Genomic DNA, 19,746 nt, shown 5'->3' on the forward strand with positions numbered 1-19,746 from the left:
TTTTTACTCTGCAGGGGAACGACACATGCATTGAGCGTCATTTGGATAAAGCAGGCTGAGTTGAGTCAGCAGAGCGGGCAGCTGATGCTACTGCAGGTAGTGATATTGCAGCACGGTCACCTGTACTAGGAGGAGGAGGAGGAGGAAGGGAGTTGAAGGAGCTGTCCTTTTAGTTTCTGACTAGAAGAGTGACTCATCCTATTATTCTGCTGCACTAAAATGCATTGTTGTTGTTTCCTTTTTCTTTTTTTTAATCACATTGAGCAAGTTTGCATGCATCATCATCATCATCATCATGGAGCAATGAGCAGCTGGAACAGTCCCAGTGTGACAAACCTCATCATGTCCAACTTGAACCTGCAGGCCTGCATTGGATCTGACATCATTACATTTAATGCAGTTCAGTTCAGTGTCTTTAACTGTAATAATACAGAAATAGCCAAAGTCCTCCATAAGAGGTCAGATTTGGATTTCATGCACCAGCACCTTTAAAGTTGCACCATAATGGAAATATATCATAATTCTGATGCAAACATTACATCAGTAATCCTCATACTGTTGTGTAACGACAAACTCAAATTGTTAACACAGATGCTGTTGGAGAGAAATAAAGGATGCATTTGTCTCCTGTTCATGGTCAGATTAACCTGCATGGGGCCATGGGCAAAAATGAGCTTAGACCACACCTCCATCCCTCCTCCTTACCCTATTTTTTCTCTCTATGCATTATGTATCCTGTCATCTCAAGTACAGAAAGTGAACAGACGCGTATTCAGTAAAATGCACCGTACAAATGTAGATTTGACACGGTGCGCCTCAACAAAAAAATCAACAAGAATTATTAAAAACAGGGACAAAAGAGCAGACGCATGGCCAGTGTCTCTTCAAAAGCAGTTGTGGCGTTGCACTCGTTTCTACACAAAAAGGGTTAGAGGTTGTGTGAAGGATAAACAAGACAAAGACTCTTATGCTCGCAGCTCCGTGAGGCTGCACAACAGGGGCTCAAGCCGGAGGATTCATCCTCTGGGAACAATGAATTTTTGTGCAAAAATAATAATCTACAGTAGCAGACGTTGACATTTTACAGGACAAATAAAAAGGTAGTGCTAGCGTAAAGGTCAGCAGATCATTTAAATCATCATCTGGAGACTTTCGCAACCACATTTTATGAGTATTTACCCAAAAGCTGTCAAAATATTTCACCAAAAGCCCCCTAACGCCCCCAAGAACAACTCAAGATTTAACATGCAAGATGCAAAAATGTTCAAGACATGTATAGAGAGTCAGTGCCATCATTTTATAAGTAAGCTGCCTGCTTTGCCAGTTAAAAGTCAACATTTGGCCCTGTCATCAAGTCGAGGTAATTTGATTTACACAGCCCAAAATCATAAATTCGCCTCAAAGGGATTAACAATCTGTACAACAACATACAACACTCTCCAACCTTAAAGCCTCGATTCAGAGGAGGAAAAACTCCCCCTCAAAACAAGAAGGAAAAAGAAGAGCAAAAAGCAATAAGAGAGGAGGGATCCTGCTGCTGACAGACATGCAAAATCAAGAGTGGGGAGAGAAACAGTGCAGAGGTGACTGGTGGGCTCATTTCAGTTTCATTATCAGTTCCATACAGAAGAAGTCACTGGGTTCTGCCAGCTGTTTATACTGTATGCAAAAGAGATGCACAGAGGACGGAGGGTGAGGTGAACGGTGCTTCACAGTGGTCGTGTGTGTGGCTCGGCAGCAGCGGTTGTTGCTGCACACCTGAGGAATGTGACACGCAGATACCAGCAGGAACTGTCTGAGAGCAGGGAACCGTCAAAGCTCAGAGCGCAGACAGAGATCAGAGGTTTTGCTACGGGTCTGGCTGTCACAGTGACCCAGATTAATTCATGTCCCGTCAGCACTTTATCATCCGCTGTAAGACGTCATTGTCGTCCACCGGCTGCCATGAGGCCTCATCAGCAGGGTCGTGGGGTGGAGTGGAGTGGAGTGGAGTGATCAGAGCTGGTCCGGCGTCTTTCCTCTCCAAGACTTCATCCATTCAGCTCAGTCACGTCACCGGTGTCTGTAAGGCAAACTGAGAATAATCTGAGGTTCACTGAGACGTTACTGTGTAATTACCTCCTGTTTCTGCTGTTTCACTTAAGTCACGTAGTCCAGTATGACAGAGAGAGAGCCCATTAAAGGCGCACAGTTTCACCAATTATAGTTAAAAGACAACCGATCAAACACTTTCTGCTATGGAAGATCAGGTGATACGATCAAAAGCACCAAAACAGCTGCTAAATGGACCTCACCATGAAAAGAAAACCTGCTGGAATTTTTTTTTTTAGCTTTTTAGTTTGTCAAAGTCCATATTGATCAAATCCTATATAGAAACATGGGCATTGTTGATTTGAAAAAATGTATAGGCAGTGTGCGTGTGACACTGGTGGAAAGTAACTATTTACTCCAGAACAGTTTTACTAATCTATAATATTGTGTATATAAAGTTTGGTCTGTTTTTACTAGCACTTAAGCGACTGTGATTAATTGATTGATTTAAATGTTTTAATGGATTGTTTATGCATAATTTGTTTTATTACTATATGCCTTTAAGTAATAGTAATAGTAATAATTAGTAGTAGTAATTTAAGTTCCAATTTCCAATAATAAAATGTATTTTAAAAGGTGTGAGGAAGTTACATTGACTGTACATTGTATAATGTAAATAACAAAACAAACTTGGATTGGATTTAAAGTGCTTCAATGCAACAATGTGTAATAATCAAACACTGACAAGGCCAATTCTACATTATTATTGTACAGATACTTTTACTTGGGAATAAGATATAATTAATTCTTCCACTACTGATGTCATATGGCTTCCTTTCCAAAATGGTTCGTCATAATTATTTTAGTAACAGAGCGGACTTTCCACAAGAATCTAAGTTTGTGAGGTGGAGACGTTTGTCCAGTGTCACCACCACATCCCAGCTGTGTAAAACACATTGATGCCAGCTGTGTTTTATGATAGATTAAGATCACATTACATACATGAGTATTTTGGGCTTTTCCTCTCTCTGTGAACCAATGTTGAACATAAAACTCATGAACCATGTCTGGATGAAAGAATCAAACTAAATAAGAGAAGAGAGTGTTTTACCTTATTATCAGCTGATCTGTAGAGGACTGAAGTCACGTATGACAACCTGTAGGGAGCCGACTACTGTAAATTAGAGCAAACACAATGAAAACATGCATGCAAAGCCATGCACTCAGACCTGCATACAAGCTAAAGTTACATTTTCCAGCAGCCATCAAACAACCGGCCTGTAATTAGACACTATCATTATATTGTGAGCTGAGCTTAGATCATCAAGTGAGTCAAGAGCAACACTGACATTTAGCTTTAAAGTGTGTTCAGATGTTGTGGAGAAATTTGCATGGTCGCAGGTTCTTCTGTTTCTGCCAGGACAACAGGATAGGCCTATTACTTATCAGGCAGTGATGAATATCTAACATCATGATTGTATGTTTTGAAATCTGCACAGAAACAGAGATTGACTTGAAGTACTTACACTGAAGGCAGATTCATGTAGATGTCACAGAAGCTGCATCTTGTAATCTGACTTTTCACATTAACAAACAATAAGACTTTCGCCGGTGACTTGGTCTCCGACACGTGCAGCCAACAGCTCCAGGTGGGATTCATTAGTTTACGTGGCTGAAATGTGACTCAGCTGAAAACGCAGAGCAAAGCCTGCAGTTTATTTTTATGTATTCTTAATTCTGCTTGAGTCATGTTCAGTGGTTTCATTTAACTGGGTTACCAGAATCGCTGTCAAATCACCACAAGGTATAAATTAGTAGGTGGCCACTTTACCCCTGCACAAGTCTGGATGCACATACGTTGTTGCCTCTGTGCATGTGAATGGAGAAAAAAAAAAAAAAGAGGATAAATGAAGTGATGCAAAGGCTCCACTTCACCAATTTTACACTTCACCTTGATGTAATCCCAGATTGAAATGCAACGCTTCTGCACCGACAGGAAAGACGACCAGCCTTTGAATCATTTTTCCTCCCATAAAAGCGAAAACCTCAAAACCCTGTTTCCGCTGACTGGCTGCTTTTATTCCCTCTTGGTTGCAAAGTGGCAGAGACAAACCGGTTCAGGAGGGACGGGTGTGGGAAAGCTGCTCCGCTCATGGGCCAAACCAGCAGCCTGCCATGCTTTCTGCATGATGCTGCTACACTGACCAGAAATTAGGGTATGGAGAGCCACTGTGAAATTTTGACGCAACTATATAATCTGTGACACATCGTTTTTTTTTTCTTTTCTTTCTTCTGTGTGTGTGTGTATGTGTCAGTGGCTGGAAGTTAGGCTAGTTGCTTCTGCAGCTGGAGATCTGGCAACAAGTTAACGTGGTCTTTCAGTAAATCAATACTCGTGGTTTACCAGCGAGGAAAAAGAGACTTCATACACTTAATCTGCTGCCTCCCTCATAGATCACTGATAAATGTACAGCTGAGGATGTCGAACTTAAAACAGACTCTGGGTATTTCCAGGGTAGATAGAGATAAAACGGGACATTTGTAGATATAGTGGGATATCTTAAGTGCAGGGAGTGATGCTGTGTGGGTCTTGTTAAAGTGGGAAATGCCACTTAATCAGGGCCTTATGGAAATCCACCAATGTTTGTGTACACAGCCACACAAACATTCTTTTTTTTGGTAAGTTTTGTAAAGATGTTTATTTCCCTGCAATTCTGGTTGAAAGCACATAATTATCTCTTTATATTTTGTTTATCCAATATAATTGTACTCATTTTTTCCCCCCACAACAGTTTAAATCTCTTCTAAGAGAATAAATGTCCACTGTGTGTGGTTAGGCACAATAATATAATAATGTAACAGCTTGTTATAATGCTGAAGTTGTTGAGTTATTGAAGATGTTCAGTCTTAAACTTCAATGGTGACTGAATTATCTATGTTCACATTAAAACATCAACGGGTGATATTATATGACACTCCTCTTATTGTTTCTTGCACCGGTCCTACAGATGTTACTGTAATGCCCTGCATGCATTGTCCTCTCAGTCAAACACCTTCACAGCTTCATGTTGGTTTATGTGAAGGTGTTTTGAGATCCATGACACCCTGAATTATGTTTTCAGCCATTTCAAAAAAGTTTCTGGCGGACAGTCGGGGGAAAACTTTAAGAGGTTTGGCCAGTTTGAATGTGTCGACCAGCTGGAGAGACTGGAGCGGGTGAACAATTAACGCTCTATCCTCCTTCACCAGCTGCTGTAAAAATGTCCTCCTATATTTCAATTTTAATATTTTAATGGAGGAGATTTGATGTTTCAGCAGAAGAAGTGTTGGTGTAACCAGTAACATTAACAACGGCTCTGGACCATTGGTGTCTCTGTAAACCATGACAGTGTGACTGTGAGCCAGAATACACTAGAACTCTCACATCAGTATTATATGCACTTATTATGTAAAGATGTTGTGAAATTGTGGCTAAAAATCATATTTATCACATGATTGTAATCAAACTCTGATCAGTTTTATGTCACTATGGACAATAAAATGTTTCCTTTTCAACACACTGACAAAAAAAAAAAACTTTCATTTTGGGGACTATTGGGTTGATTTTAGGAGTATAGTTAGCTATGTATTTTGATCATTTTAAAAATCTACATGAAATTGATAAGATCTAACTGCAGCCAATGGGCTTGGTGGAAAAAGACGGTAAAATGAGGTGGAGAAAAATATGAAAAGGATAGTCATTTTTTCTGTGGCCTTTGATAGTATGAGTCTTTTTCTTACATGAATCTCTGGTCATTTTTCATTGCGGGTCATAAATTAGTAGGTGAGGTCATTTTTGAAACCTGATGCAGTAGCCTTCACAGATCACAGGAATAACATGCAGCGCCAGTGTATAAAGAGTCAAATGAGGTGAGCGCAAACTTTGTTGAAACGATCCCGTCTGTATAGTCTCCTCCCCGGCCATTTCCTTCTCCACGCTGTTTCCCAGACATGTTGGAAAGACAGACTCATTTGTCTAGGAGCTTTAAGTTTTGGACAGCAGCATGTCTGGGCTTCTGTAAAATAATATGGCTATTTTCAGCCCTGTGAGTGATCCAAGCAGGCTGCAACCATTACCATCATTAACCCTGCCAATACCAGCAACAATCCCAGTTTTCCAGTCTTCCAGTCTGTGTGTGATGTATTGTTCAACACTAAATGTCAAGTAATTCACTCTCTCCCAGACAGAAGCTGGTGTATTTGTGTGAATTTCCATGAGTCCACTGCTGTTCTCCTGATGTTGGCTTTAGTAACTGGATTATTTTACACTGTCATCCAAACCTCAGATAAACCACCTTATACCTGCTTAGTGGATATGATCAATTATTATTATATAGATATTTATACAGGGTTAGGGGTTAAGAGTTAGTTTCACACTTATAAACCAAAATATAGACCATTAAATTAACTGGTTTAAGTTACATTTATTTATTACATTTTATAAAGAAACAAACTGTGATACCTCTGTGAATGGAGACTGATTCAGGAAACATTGAAGTTGCATGTACGTTTCTGCATCACCTCAGTGATCATTTGTATGTTTCACCTGTATTTCACCATCGGTCAATCCAAGTGATGTCATCCTGACAGAGTCTTTTTTGATAAATCCTTCAAAATCTGTGTTGACATGATGCTGGATGCTAGTGTCTCTGATTTGTCTGGTCAGTACCAGAAGGACGTTCGGTGCCGCCTGTTGTCCTGAATACCCAACTTCTCCACGACCTCTTCCTCCAGGGTTTTCAGAGACGGTACATACGTTTTTTCTAGAGTGTCTTCAGGACTTGTGTCTTTGGGGCCATCTGAGGGTAAAAAGAAAAAAAGGTCACAATGAAAGATTTAACAGATCATGAAAAGTTAAAAAAGAAAAGTGTCTCAAAATTACAACATTAACTGTAACAAGCAGCTGTTCTGGGTCTTTTTTTTCTTTAACTAGCAAGATTTGAGGTCAAGATTTACTGAGACGCTCTGTAAAAGAGAAGCTTTAACTGATTTTTTTTTCTTATTATTTTAAATTAAATCTTTATTTGGAAAAACAGGTTTGTGTCATGACATTAGCTTCGTCTCGATTTACAGTGTTAAACTTTTTTCAGTTTTGTATACAGAATTAGAAATAAAAATAGGAAAAAATAAATAAATAAAAAAAGAGCTTTAACTGTAACAATGATGTGCTCAGATGAATGAGTTGGTAAAAGTTTGAGCCCCTAGATTTAAGATTTTTTTTTCTCCACTGTGAATCAGAGACTCAAACTGAATCACTCTGAAACCTTTTTTTGGAATTGCAATCTGCACAGGGTGGAAAAAAAGAGCTGGTTTTATGTGCTGACTATTAACTACACATGGAACAAACTGCATCAAGAAGAATACCCCTCCAACCAAAACACAGACACACACTCACCTTTCCACTGCGTTGGTACGATGCCATCCCGTCGCTCCACAACAGGCTTCGGGATGATTCGACCCGTCCTGCTGGACACTCGAACTCTCTCACCCTCCTCTGTGAATCTCCACTCCACCTCGGTCGGCTTCCTGGATGACCAATGTCAGTTTGTCAAAATCAGGATATCAATGGTCCCATGCATTTACCTGAACAGCACTGTTACGCTGTTTCAACATTTACTATTAAGTACTATGAAGGTCGTTGTTGTGAGGCCCTCGTTTAAATGGTAGTTTGGAGAATAAAACAATCAGAACTGCCACACACGATCATTAATAGTGCTTAATTCTTTTTTTTGTTGATCACTGTTTTTGATTACCTTATAAAACAACAATATGTGCAATTCACTAACACTAAGGACCATATGAAATAGGTAGTAGTATGCAATAACAGCAGCAATGAGCACTTCAACTAGTACTAGCAGCACCTTGCACTTTAAAATTGTATTAATTCCTCAACAGTGTGGAAGATCTCTCGCCTGTATTCAATAATTTTATTGCCTTTTTTGTTTTTTGCCAGTGGGACTGGAAATAGAAATTAGCCTCAAGTACATTTACCTGAAAATGTTCATTAATATGTATGTCTCATTTAGAAAAAATAAATAAATCTAAATCAATGTTATCATATCAACACCAGGAATTATAGCTTTAACTTCAGTACAAGCTGCAGGGCTGCAAATAACATGAGACCATCGATAACAGAGGTCACCATTCATTTTGACTGTTAACCTCTGGTTCAGATATTGCTATGGTGCATGCACATGTGAAGCTGCGACTATCATCCAGAATTGTCTCAGGGCCTGTTGTACCTGTCGGAGGGGTCGATGAGGGCAACGTCACGCAGCAGCAGAGGAGCCTCACTGGAAATATAGGTCCCACGGTAATCTTGAGTTTTTCCTATGTACCTGTGATGCTAACACAGAAAATAATACTTTACAATTCTCAAACGTGTTGGTGGTGAAAAGTTTTTTTTTGTGAACTTGGTCAGCAGTTACACCGTAATAACGCTGACCCTAAACCTTTGGCTCCATCTGGTGGAGACAAAAAATAAACACATATGGTCGTACCCTGGTACTTCAATTACTGACCATGAAGATTTCACCTTAAATTTTGGTGACATGAAAGACTGGCAATATCATCTGTTAGTTTGTATATATGTATTGTTATTATAACAACAGATACAGAAAGCTTTTGATTTTCTCAACAGCAACACTACATTTTAAACACTAAATAATATACAGGTATAAGTGAGAGAAAAAAGACCAATTTGGTGTTTTCAGGAGATGTATAGTCGTGCGTGTCCTCATTTCACTTTTCACTGAGACAAAGGTAACTTCCTTACTGTGTTCAGTCCCTCCAGGATGACCCAGTTTCTGTTTCTGAAGACTTGGGTCACTTTACCCTGCTTCCCTTTGTCCTTCCCTGCCAGAATCTCCACCTGAGCAACAAAAGCAGAAGATTAACTTTTTTTTCACTCCTCCACTCAGTTTTATTATTTCCAAGTGAAGATTTACAATGCCGTCTTTATTCCCAGTGTTGGAAAAATTGTCAAGCATTTTTAATGGGTTGGGTAAGCATAACATACTTTACTAATGTGCAAGAACAAGTTAACAGCAAGTGTTTCATCTCATCAGAGATGAGCTAAAAGCAAGTGGTGGGGGTTGTACAAAATGTTTAACGCCCATCTAAGTGCTGAAAGCGTCCTAAAAATGACACTAAAGTAATATTCTTGATACGACAATAAATATTATTCTGTGTAATGTACTCCCCTTGCTCTGTTTTCAGGATTATAGATCAAAACGTGGACTTGACACTGACTTCACTTCAAAAGAAGACAGGACTCAAGACGTGTCTTTACAGACATACATGCAACGCTGCGGTTACTGGTTTCACTATGACCTACAGTTATAACATTCATCTCTGTGCAAAAGCTTGAGGCAGTTTATGCTTTTCAACCACTTATGACATGACATTAAGCACAAACATACAGCCACAGTCAAAAAAAACAACAACTATCCTCAGAAACATGAAGAACAAGGAGTCCAACAACATTTGTTTGGCTCCCACAGGGCCCACCCTGGTCTGTGTCATCACTGTGTCAGTGTGAGATTACATGCAGACACTATGACACTTTTCTTATGGTGCCTCGATTGTTGCACAGTAGCCTACTGCCATATTTCTCGGTAGAAGCTGCTGTTTGGTTCAGTTTGCTTTCTCTCTTTTACCTATTTATTCAGGGAGGGCAAATTGCGAGCAAGCTCTCTTTACCAATGGCCCTGATTACAAACAATTCATGCATCAATTTCAAAAAGTACATGTACACTCCTAATGCACGGAGTCCATGATAATATGCTTGAAGTGATTAAAGGTAATCAAGACATTCAACTGGAGCTGTGACAAAATATTATCTCATTTGAATGGTGCAAAATACTCAAAAGCCAAGAGCCAAGGAGCACGAGTGAAGTAATTGAATGATCTGAAAGTAAGCAAGTTTGTTAAATAAATAGGCAACTGCTTTGCTTTCCTTTGCATGTCCCCTGCCCTGTGTTTCTCACCATGTCCCCTCTGAGGACAGACCAGTCCTCCAGGGCCAGTGGCTCCACAAACACCTTCCTCCTCTTCCTCCCCGCAGGGTTTTGCCTCTTAGCGGGCGCTGTCCACGGTCTGTTCGTGCCGTAGCGGTAGTCTTTGGGCACCACCACCCGGGCTGCCATCGACAGGAGAGCGGTCAGCCTCATTGTGCTGCTGCGGGAGTGAAAACAAATCAAGGCTCGTTGTGAGTTGGTGCAGCTAAAACTAGCACAGACGGTCGAGCCGCCGTCTCCATTGACAACACTTACAGGCTAGGCTAACGTTAGCTTGCGGTGTAACCATCAACACGTTGTGTTTTACGGCCACTAAACCAATACAACACAGTTTCATAAAACATACACAAATCTGGAATGACAGTTTTGCCTCTCCCTTTTAAATAAACTACCCAGCAATAACGTAAATAAAACACAATGAACGGCATGGTAAAAGATGTTACCTCTGTTGATGTCAATGTCACATGCAGCAGAAGACAGACAGCGGTTCACCCTCGGCGGCAGCAGCGGGCAGCGCCGCCTGGTGGGCGGGAGGGCGAGAACAGGCTACAGCGCATGCGCAGTTGCCAAGTCGAGCAGAGACGAGACGACGGATTGATTTGTGGGCAGGATGCATGGATCTATTATACATCCATGGCAGGATGCAGCAGCACACTGACTGACTAGTCACTCTCCACAGTGGCTAAACATCTGAAATAGCAGGCTACATGGCAGGGGTGGGAAAAACTGGAAAAGAAATGCAATTTATTTACATTTGGATTACTGTCTAAAATGTTATCATTTTCATAATAACAATAAGCACAATTTAAACCTTATGGCATTTCTTAGTTAATAATGTCATGGTATGTTTTGATTGCAAACATGTATACATCAATTTTGTCACAGTTTCAACATTACATGGTTAATTAAAAATGTTTGCAATACAACATTTTACAACAGTAGAGGGGCCGATTTTAGACATCAATTCTTGTCCCATTTTTATGATGTTTTTATTCATCACATTGGTTGAACCATGTTAGGCCTAAGCAAGGCTGCTATCGTTATACATAACACAACAGTTTCTATAGGAGCTTTTACATTTTTTTCCCACTGTTGTTGTTTTTATTGTTTCATTGTCTTGTCTCTATAGACCTAATCTGTGTCTGAAATAAAGTGTATATACACTTTAATTCTGAAAAATAAAAAGGCTATAAGCTTTCATCCATAAAATTTAGAGGGGAAAAAAATATGGAGGACAAGCTCACTCCATTAACCCATCTGCATTCGTGATGTTTTGAAGTCTTGAAAAACATTGCAGCATCTTTGTATTTACTAAACTCATTTGTATTAACTGCAGCAGTTAACTGGATTGTTTGAATAGGTGAAATTGGCCCTTTTTCTTCCACGATCGCCCATGGAGGCAGATAGTTATTACAAGTTACATGTCGTGGTGCTTTGACAGTACTGGGTGATATTTATAGGTTACAGTTTCTGGAAACCTGCAATCAAACATACAAGCACAAGATCTACCAACACCAAGATGAAACAACAACACAACAGAACAGTTCACCCCAGCACCTTGTGGATATTACAAAACGTGAGCAAGGATTTGAAACTGTTTCACCAACCAAACACTGTATTTAAAGAACTCAACCAACCTCCATGACAAATTCAAAGCTGTCAGGACATGTTATATAACAACAGAACTAGTTCAGCTATCACAGCCTAAAGCCCAAAACAGTGCTGCAAGCCTCTCTTGGGAGCAAATTATTTATGACAAGTGCATGCACACACATACAAAAAGGTGACATTGTTAGTTTCATGCATTTGTGACAGAGTAAAAAACAGGATCTGAAATGATTCATTAGGTTTAGTTGGTTTGGACAGGAGAACCCCCCCCCCCCATGCTCGATACTTGATTTGTGAGCCAGGGAGTCTCCTCAGTATGGTTCAGAAAGTGTTGTATGACTAACTGACAACACCGTCGGTTAAACTGAAACAATGACTAAGGCCTTGATTGCTTCAGGTGCTTTCCAGTCTGAGGTGGTGAATAATCTGTGACACAAACAAAACATTTATTGGCTGGAAACATGACAAAAAACATGAGTAATTGTTGTTGTTTTTTTGTAATCAACAGATTTATTAAATGGACTGGCAACTACAATAGTAAACCAAGCAGCAGATTAAGATGAATGGCAGCTTCCGAAAGTAACACAGAAAGCTAAACCAAGAATTACACTTTCATATCAAATTATATACCCTTGGAATTAACTACAGATTTGAGTGGGGCACTTTTGAGAGCGTCATATTATGAAATCAGTGGTGTGTTGATAGGAAGGTGGCCGTCTGAGAGCCAAGAACCAGAAATATTTTCACTTTTGAAGAGTTATGATTTTCCCTTAGGTTCATACTTTGCTAAACTGTGGGCTCATGTTGCCAAATACAGAACATTGAAGCAAATGACTTGGACATCCAAGTAACATGGTGAAAAAGGCCAAGTGTGAAAATAAAAACACTTGGGCCTTAAAAATTACAAATAGTGTAAAATAACAACACCACATATTGACCGACATGTCAAAACAAATGTTTGAATAAAACACAACTTCAAAACATCACAACTTCGTTTCACAGCCAAAAAAATAAGACCAATGAAGTAAAACAGACTCATATTCCAGTTAGGAGGGTAAGAAAACCAAAAAGTCAGAAACTTAAGATTTACAGATTGTTCACTGTAGATTCTTTTTCTCAATTCGATAACTTTCAAAAAACACTATTTGTGTAGACCATATGTTGGTATTAACAATGTCAGCAATACATTTCAGATCTGGGGGGAAAAACAAAAACAAAAAAACATTTGGTACAATCAATTACTGAATACAATTAAGTGTTCTTCACAATTACATCTCCAGTATGAAACAATGGCAGCATTAATGGGAGCTAAGATGGAAACTAGAATGATGTGAAAGTGAGAGTTGAGTTGATGGATTTTGAAAGAGTTTGTTGAAATTTTTCTGAGGGAATTATCTGGCAATTAGTTTATTTTCCCTTCAAAAACTACCATTACTCCTTCTCGACTTGAAGTCTCAAGACCGAGCTCAGACACAACAACATTCAGGAATGTCTTTCTGCTTTCAATGACGCACATTATCAGTTACAGAGGGGTTTACAAAGTAAATGTTTAAATCCTAAAATAGTTCTTCTTATATTGGGTTCTACATGTTCATTACGTTCAAAAACCACGTAGGCTACATGTGGGATCATGTGCAATTAATCACGTAATTTGGTCACCTGCAATGAAGAATACTACAATGCAACAAAACCTGTGTTGCACAAAAAGTCCTAGTAAACTAGCTGATAATGAATGGGGCAGTGAAAATAAAAGTGCAACTCAAATAAATGATTTTGATGAAGCGGAGAAGCTAGGTGAAACAAATGAAGTAAAACATTTATAAACTAAAGCAGAGATCACGGGTGGAAATTTGTTCTCGTTCCTGTACAATATCTACGTTTTAAAACCACTAAATCGGAGTCTTTGTCAAATAAATGTGATTTTTTGTTGTTTTTTTCTTTTTTTTTTGTTTAAAATTTTTCTTTTTTTAATTTAATTTACCTTATATTCAGTGTTTATTCCCTCTAAACTGAAAAAAAAATGTTTTGACACCTAGCATTTAGTCTTTGTAATTATGTAATTGCACTTAGAAATAAAAAATATATACACACCAAAATCCCATTTATAAATGAGCCTTAAAGTGCTCAGTTCAATTGTTTGAAATCAGATTAGCAAACTTTTTGTTTCTGGGATATATGATATCCCAAAAATGGCAAATGAGGATTTGTTTGTCTCTCAATACAAACACTTAGGTTTTTCTTTTTTCTTTTTTTATAATTCTCCTAATAATGAAACAGCTGAAATCTGGCATCCTGCAGGTAACCATGTTGATGCTTAAATTCCAGAGAAGCGTCAAAGGTTCTTGGTTTTCTTCTGAGTTGATGTTAAGCACTATCTGTCACAGGCTGCAGAGAGGGGGAAAGCAATTAGAGGAGTTATTACAAGTAGATTGAACGCATTGGAAGCATCTCCAACAGTACATACACATTTAATTTTCATAATATATTTTTGTTTGCTGGCTGTATATTAGCAGACTACTTCAAAAAGTGTTGGTGCATTTAAGTGCTTGTGGGATGTTTCCAGCTACAGGACTGGTGCACTGGTTCTCATTTAAAACCTCTGGTGTAGAAAAAGCGCCAAAAACATCAGATCCTCCAGAGAACATCCATATTTTACCATGTTCATTCCTGAATTTGATTTCCCAACAGCTATTTGTACTTGAACTGGCTATAACACAATATTTTTTTATCCTTCAAAAAGCGAGGCTGTGATATATATAAACGGTATAATTACACACCAACTACAGCAGTTGTTCTTTACAGAAAGTGTTACATGATGGGTTGTTTGTAGCCTTAAGCTAGCAAGTTTCCTCAAGTGTGTTTATAATATGTCTGGTAGGGGTTAATCATTCCTCAAGTATTTCATTAGTCCAGTCTGCCATGTTTATGTGTCACAGAGGAAATAAATTCCTGTCGAGGGAAAACAAATTGAAAGTGGCTCCCGATGTCCTCACTGACCAACTTCTAAGAGCCACAGTGTGTGAGTGTGTGACTGAGAGACAAGCTACACAAACGAGGGATTTCTGTTCCAGCTCAGGGGAAGCGTTTTTTGTTTTCCTTTACTTTTTACAAAAGGCATCTCTGTTGTTGTCTTGGAGGAACTTTCCCTACAGGAGCAGTTTCAAAGTGGTTCTTCAGAAAAGAGATGTTGAAAGTGGTGTTATACCATAGATATGGTAAGACTTACACATAAGCCAGTGTTTTTCAACCTTGGTGTTGGGACCCCATGTGGGGCTGCCTGAAATGTCTAAAACTAATTATTGTTATGATTAAAAACACCACACACAATCTTAAACAACGGCATTCTATACTTTCACTTTCTCAAATATAAATTGAGTTAAAATAAAATGCAGCATATAGAAATATCTGAGCTGGCGCATCTTGATTGATTGGCATGGCAGGCACGTGATCGCCAGAAATTTGTGATGTTAAAATGGGGTCATGAGCCAAAAAAGGTTGGGAACCACTGACATAAGCAAACTGCAAACAGTGGCTGCTTTACACCAAATAGTCACATACAATGTAGAGTCTCACCTTATCTGCTGTTAGTTGGCCTCCTGCTGGAGCATTTTCCTGGGCCTCTGGTTTTGACTCGCTCTGTGAGGAGGGAGCAGTTGCCTTGGGTCCAGCCACATCGTTGAGCTTGGCCTCCGTGTTGGACTTGTTGCTCTCTACTTTAGAATCGCCTTCCACTCCTGTGTCCTTCGGCCTCTTGGGAGATGCCTACCAAAGGTTTGAGGAGGTGTCGGAGAGGCAGATAAGCTCGACATTCTGAATATGAAGCCATCTACTTGGACTGTGTATGAGTGACAGGATCAAAGCTCACCTCTGTGGACTCCTCTGCTTTTCGTTTGGTTCCTCCCCTCTCGTTCTTCTCGTCGATGACAAGGGCCCCTTCGTCCTCATCGCTGCTGCCCTCGGCATCGGCTTTCTCCGAACTACCTGTATCCCCGGCTCCTTCCGATGCGTTGTCCTTCTTCGAAGACTTAAGGCAGAGATGTAAATATTAGAGAAGAAAAATTAAGCGCAGACCCAGAAGAGTGGAATGCAAATGTTCACGTTCATAACACATTTTTGTGGACACCCATACCAATTTTAAAAGCACTACTAGAGGTAGATCTACTATTAGTGTTGCATTGGCTGTAAGTTTTGAGCTTTCTGGCTAAACAAACCAATGTTTACACAGCCTCAATGCTTGATCAGTCTAAAGCATCTCATTATGTGCTCACAGTACGGTGGCAAAACATCAGTCCTGTATTAAAAAAACTGACCCACCTCGTAGGCTTCGTGCGTGACAGTGGGGTTGTTCTCGATCTCCCAGAGTCCCTCAGCAAAACCCTTCCTCTTGTTTGCCTTTCCAAACTTCTCCTTACATTCATCATATGGGAACAAGTCCTTGGCACCCAGGAATGCCCTATTAGTGGTTCAAGTTCAAGTCTCTGTTATCATTTAAGCTCCACTTTGAATAAGATTGATCTTTACGTATCAATTCATTAAAGATACTCACGTCTCATGCGTCCCAAAAAAGAACACCTGGTATTTGTTTGAGGGCGACTTCACTGCTCCTTCAGGTAACTCATCAATCTGTGAATCAAAAACACCGTTTATTAAGAAGAGAGCTCTGATGAACCCTAAAATCCTCATAGCTCTTCAGAAAGTAAATGACAATGAAGCAAAACACGAACTGAAAGGTTCCGATACTGATTTTGTGACAACCGTAAGTCCTCAAGATTAGTCTCATGCTCACTTGTATTCTTGAGGTCACAGGTTTAAAATCTATATTCAAAAACATATTCATAGCTGAGATATATATATTCACATACCACAGTTTACCGATTCACCTGTTCTTTTTTTTTCTTCATATAGTGAATAAAGGATTAGAAACGTGAGAGTTCAAGGTGACAGGCTACATGTATAATAAGAAAGGATGGAAGAGCAGCAGGTCCTTACATTTGAGCAGGAAATATTTGGCTCATATTTGGCATATTTGATAATCAATCATTCACTTCCAGAGCAACAAAATAACACCTGACCTTTTAATGCTAAATTATGACCGGAAAAGTCATGCAGCACAATAGAGTCATCTTAGCTTGATGAGGTCACACTAGCTTCAGCAAAATCCCCTCTAATCTAACTCCTGATGAGCCCAGTGAGAGCAGGGGTCATTGTGCTTCGACATCCTCGCAATGCACTGTTTTGGCTCCACCACTCTGCTAAGTGTTTGTTTGTGCTTCGCAGAGAGACACCGAGGCACAGGAAAGCACTATTATGATGGCCGAGCGTGGCGTCCGTTTGCCTCTGCCAGACCTCCTGCCAGACAGGCCTTTTGGCATTCTCAGATAGGGCCACTGTGTCAGGATAGGTGGGGCTGGGCCTGCAGCCAGCTGAGATGAGGCATGGCTGATAAGACTGAGAAAAAGGAGGGAAGATTGCACAGACCAATGCTGACAGTCATATCAGTATTTGCAGCAATGGCCAAAAAAAAAAAAAATTAGCTTTTATTCAAAGGCACTCTTAATAAAGGTGGATTTTGTGTAGCTGGATGAGATAAATCTAAGCAAACTGCATGAATTGTTGCTGCAGCAGAAACAGTACCACTTGCTTAAACTTTACAATCTAGTGTTTCCTCTTGAACTGTGCAGGCCAGCTGTGGTTGGACACTGCATGTTCTTTGATGTCAACATTTTTCCGTTGTAATTTTGGCTCTCCTGCCCCAGTGTGGTGCAAGTTCCAAACTGTACCGGTTTATTTTTATCCCTTAAACTTTCTCTCACGCTTTATGCACAAAAAAAACAAAACAAAACACAAAAAAAGTGTGGCTGTGGCAGCATTTTAAGGAAAAAACAACTTAGTGTAACCGACTGTAAAGTTCACATTTTTGCTCCCATGCTGAATGATTAGGAAAGACTGACGACAATGTTAGGCTACTGTGTGTTTATGGACCGGGCAGACATTACGTTATGGTGTTAGTTATACCATCCTTTTTATAAGCCTGGACTAGGTTTTTTTTTTTTACGTAATGGACGTGAAGTGAACGGTACTAGGAGCAGAACCACCACAGTTCAGTCACTTGACAACAAGCGTAGGCAGGCCAGGCCGTCATGTTTACAAAGTACCAAAGCATATGGCTACACACACAAGCAGCCATGTGTAGTTTGTAACGCAACAGTTAATAATAAAAATAAACCTGGTTTAACAAAAAAAGAAAAAAAAACTTAAGACTTATTTACTTAACACGGATTATCCACTTCATAATAACACCTTGATGGACCAAAGAAGCAACGGTGGTGTGGACAGCTCCTCTCTCTTCGTGGCTTTCTAATTCTTCTGCAAATGGTAGATGAGCTAACAGACAAATGAATTTCCCCTTTTGGGGATTAATAAAGTAATTCGTGTTCGTATTCGTATCGTTGATTTGACTCATAGCTGAGTAACAGAGTGGCTTCATGTCCATTAGCAGCACAACTGTAACGTCAAGATAACCAACAGCCGTTACTACCGTCTGTTGCTGTGGGTGACATGAGGACCGTTATTTAACAGCCAACATTCTGTTACCCAACTGCTCTGCTGCTGCTTCTTTTTTTAACGGTTAAGCTCAAAGTTAACATGCGCCTAAACCTAACAGGCCCCCCTCCTCGCGCACCACGGGCAGAAAGCCGCGTTAACTGTCAAAGAGCAGCTTAGCAACAACATCCACATTTAGGTAGCTAGTTAGTTAGCCGTGCAGGGAAACGAGCTGTCTGCCCACGCTATGAATCACCAGAAAGAAATCTGTGTGTGTGAGTGTGTGTGTGTATGTGTGTGTGTGTGTGTGTGTGGATGCTGGGCAACCTTAGCTAACGCGACCGACCGAGCTAGCGAGGCTAACTCATGGTAACGGTTAGCTAACCGCTGCTGCTGCTAGGCCTCGCAGGTAAACAAGTGACAGTAGCAGCATCATCATGCTACCACACGGACCACCGACCGACACGAAGAGACCAAACCTGAAGCTAGAAAGAAACAAGAAATTACGAAAATGTCGTGTTGCTTTGCTCACTTACCCTGGCAGGCCAGTGTGGGTATCCCTTCATTTTAGCGAACACAAGATCTCCAGGTTTGTATTCCTTTTGCCTGTTGGACCTCGGCATGTTTCCTTGTAGAAAACGAAATGGCTTGCTATGTCAGACCTACGTGCGTGTGTAAATTAAAAGCTCAGTGGTAGTTTTTACTGCACCTGCAACAACTAACAAACCAAGCGTCCGTTTGTCATCCAAATAAACCAGGCAGGCGCGGAAAAAAAAACTGGAGCGAAGAAGACGCGGCGGGCGACTTTTTTTTTTTTTTTCGCACGGATCCTGTGGACTGTAACCGCGGTCGGTCGGTCGGTCGGTCGGTGGTGGCAGCAGCTGGTCAATGTTTGAGTAACGTTACAAATTCAACTTAAAAACGCTGCAACTGTTTCGTTTACACAGTTATATCCCACAATGCACTGGCTCCTTGTCCCTGTTGGGTCTGTTTGGGTTTGAAATTGAAACCCGCTTCTTCCCTCCGCAGACAGACGCGCCCCCAGTACCTGCTGCCTGGTTGAAGTTGCACACTTAGCGCCCCTGTTGACTCATACTGAGAATTTCTCATGTAGAAAATAATATAACAGCGCCAAATTTAGAAAGAGTCGCCTGTAAATCAGCTTTTAACTCGATGCCATAAAGATGGGTTAATTAATTTTAGTTTAACAAAGCCCCCCCCCCCAGTAACTCGTTGACTTTTAGTTATCTAAAGGCAAATGGGGTTTAATTTATATGGTTGGATGAACCTGCTAGGATGCATCTGGGGGAAAATAAACTGCTAGGCTCTCATTAACCCTCTTTTCCCTGCCACTATCTGTCAATTATGTGCAGGTTTTCTATCCTGCAGAAAAATCTGGGCCTGGGAATTTAAATTGGAACTAATGGGCCGACCATGTCTGTCCCAATTAACCTTGTATGGGTTTTAACACAGGAGGAGCAATAACTCAACTTATTACCAAGTAATC

At 40.2% G+C, this 19,746-nt stretch overlaps 2 protein-coding genes across 3 annotated transcripts; both read right to left on the reverse strand.

Annotated features, from left to right (window-relative positions):
- Positions 1–6,474: 6,474 nt before the first annotated feature.
- Positions 6,475–10,688, reverse strand: mrpl24 (mitochondrial ribosomal protein L24). Of its 2 annotated transcripts, none has more exons than XM_085791447.1 (6): positions 10,532–10,688; positions 10,059–10,248; positions 8,846–8,941; positions 8,313–8,416; positions 7,466–7,596; positions 6,475–6,869 (listed from the first exon to the last, which is right to left on the reverse strand). In XM_085791447.1, exons 2-6 carry the CDS (start codon positions 10,239–10,241, stop codon positions 6,733–6,735), a joined length of 651 nt encoding a protein of 216 aa, XP_085647573.1. In that variant the 5' UTR covers positions 10,242–10,248; positions 10,532–10,688; the 3' UTR covers positions 6,475–6,732. The 2 variants fall into 2 exon arrangements, with proteins under 2 accessions (XP_085647573.1, XP_085647572.1); XM_085791446.1 differs by having other exon boundaries at positions 10,059–10,245; positions 10,531–10,580.
- A 1,489-nt stretch (positions 10,689–12,177) lies between these two features.
- On the reverse strand, positions 12,178–19,318 carry LOC146978623 (hepatoma-derived growth factor-like). Its single transcript, XM_085791448.1, has 6 exons — positions 18,776–19,318; positions 16,243–16,319; positions 16,011–16,149; positions 15,562–15,720; positions 15,270–15,458; positions 12,178–14,081 (listed from the first exon to the last, which is right to left on the reverse strand). Exons 1-6 carry the CDS (start codon positions 18,860–18,862, stop codon positions 14,061–14,063), a joined length of 672 nt encoding a protein of 223 aa, XP_085647574.1. The 5' UTR covers positions 18,863–19,318; the 3' UTR covers positions 12,178–14,060.
- Positions 19,319–19,746: the final 428 nt, after the last annotated feature.

Source organism: Trachurus japonicus, chromosome 11 (assembly GCF_045865225.1).
Source record: "Trachurus japonicus isolate A0001 chromosome 11, Traja_1.0".
Lineage (NCBI taxonomy): Eukaryota > Metazoa > Chordata > Actinopteri > Carangiformes > Carangidae > Trachurus > Trachurus japonicus.

Coding starts and splice junctions, on each gene's coding strand:
- mrpl24 (XM_085791447.1), bottom strand. CDS start 10,241: ATGAGGCTGACCGCTCTCCTGTCGATGGCAGCCCGGGTGGTGGTGCCC. Junction 8,942..10,058: donor CTGTCCTCAGAGGGGACATG/GTGAGAAACACA, acceptor TTTGTTGCTCAG/GTGGAGATTCTGGCAGGGAA. Junction 6,870..7,465: donor CGTACCAACGCAGTGGAAAG/GTGAGTGTGTGT, acceptor TTTTACCCTCAG/ATGGCCCCAAAGACACAAGT.
- LOC146978623 (XM_085791448.1), bottom strand. CDS start 18,862: ATGCCGAGGTCCAACAGGCAAAAGGAATACAAACCTGGAGATCTTGTG. Junction 16,320..18,775: donor ACCCACACTGGCCTGCCAGG/GTAAGTGAGCAA, acceptor TTTGATTCACAG/ATTGATGAGTTACCTGAAGG. Junction 15,721..16,010: donor TCACGCACGAAGCCTACGAG/GTGGGTCAGTTT, acceptor CTCTGCCTTAAG/TCTTCGAAGAAGGACAACGC.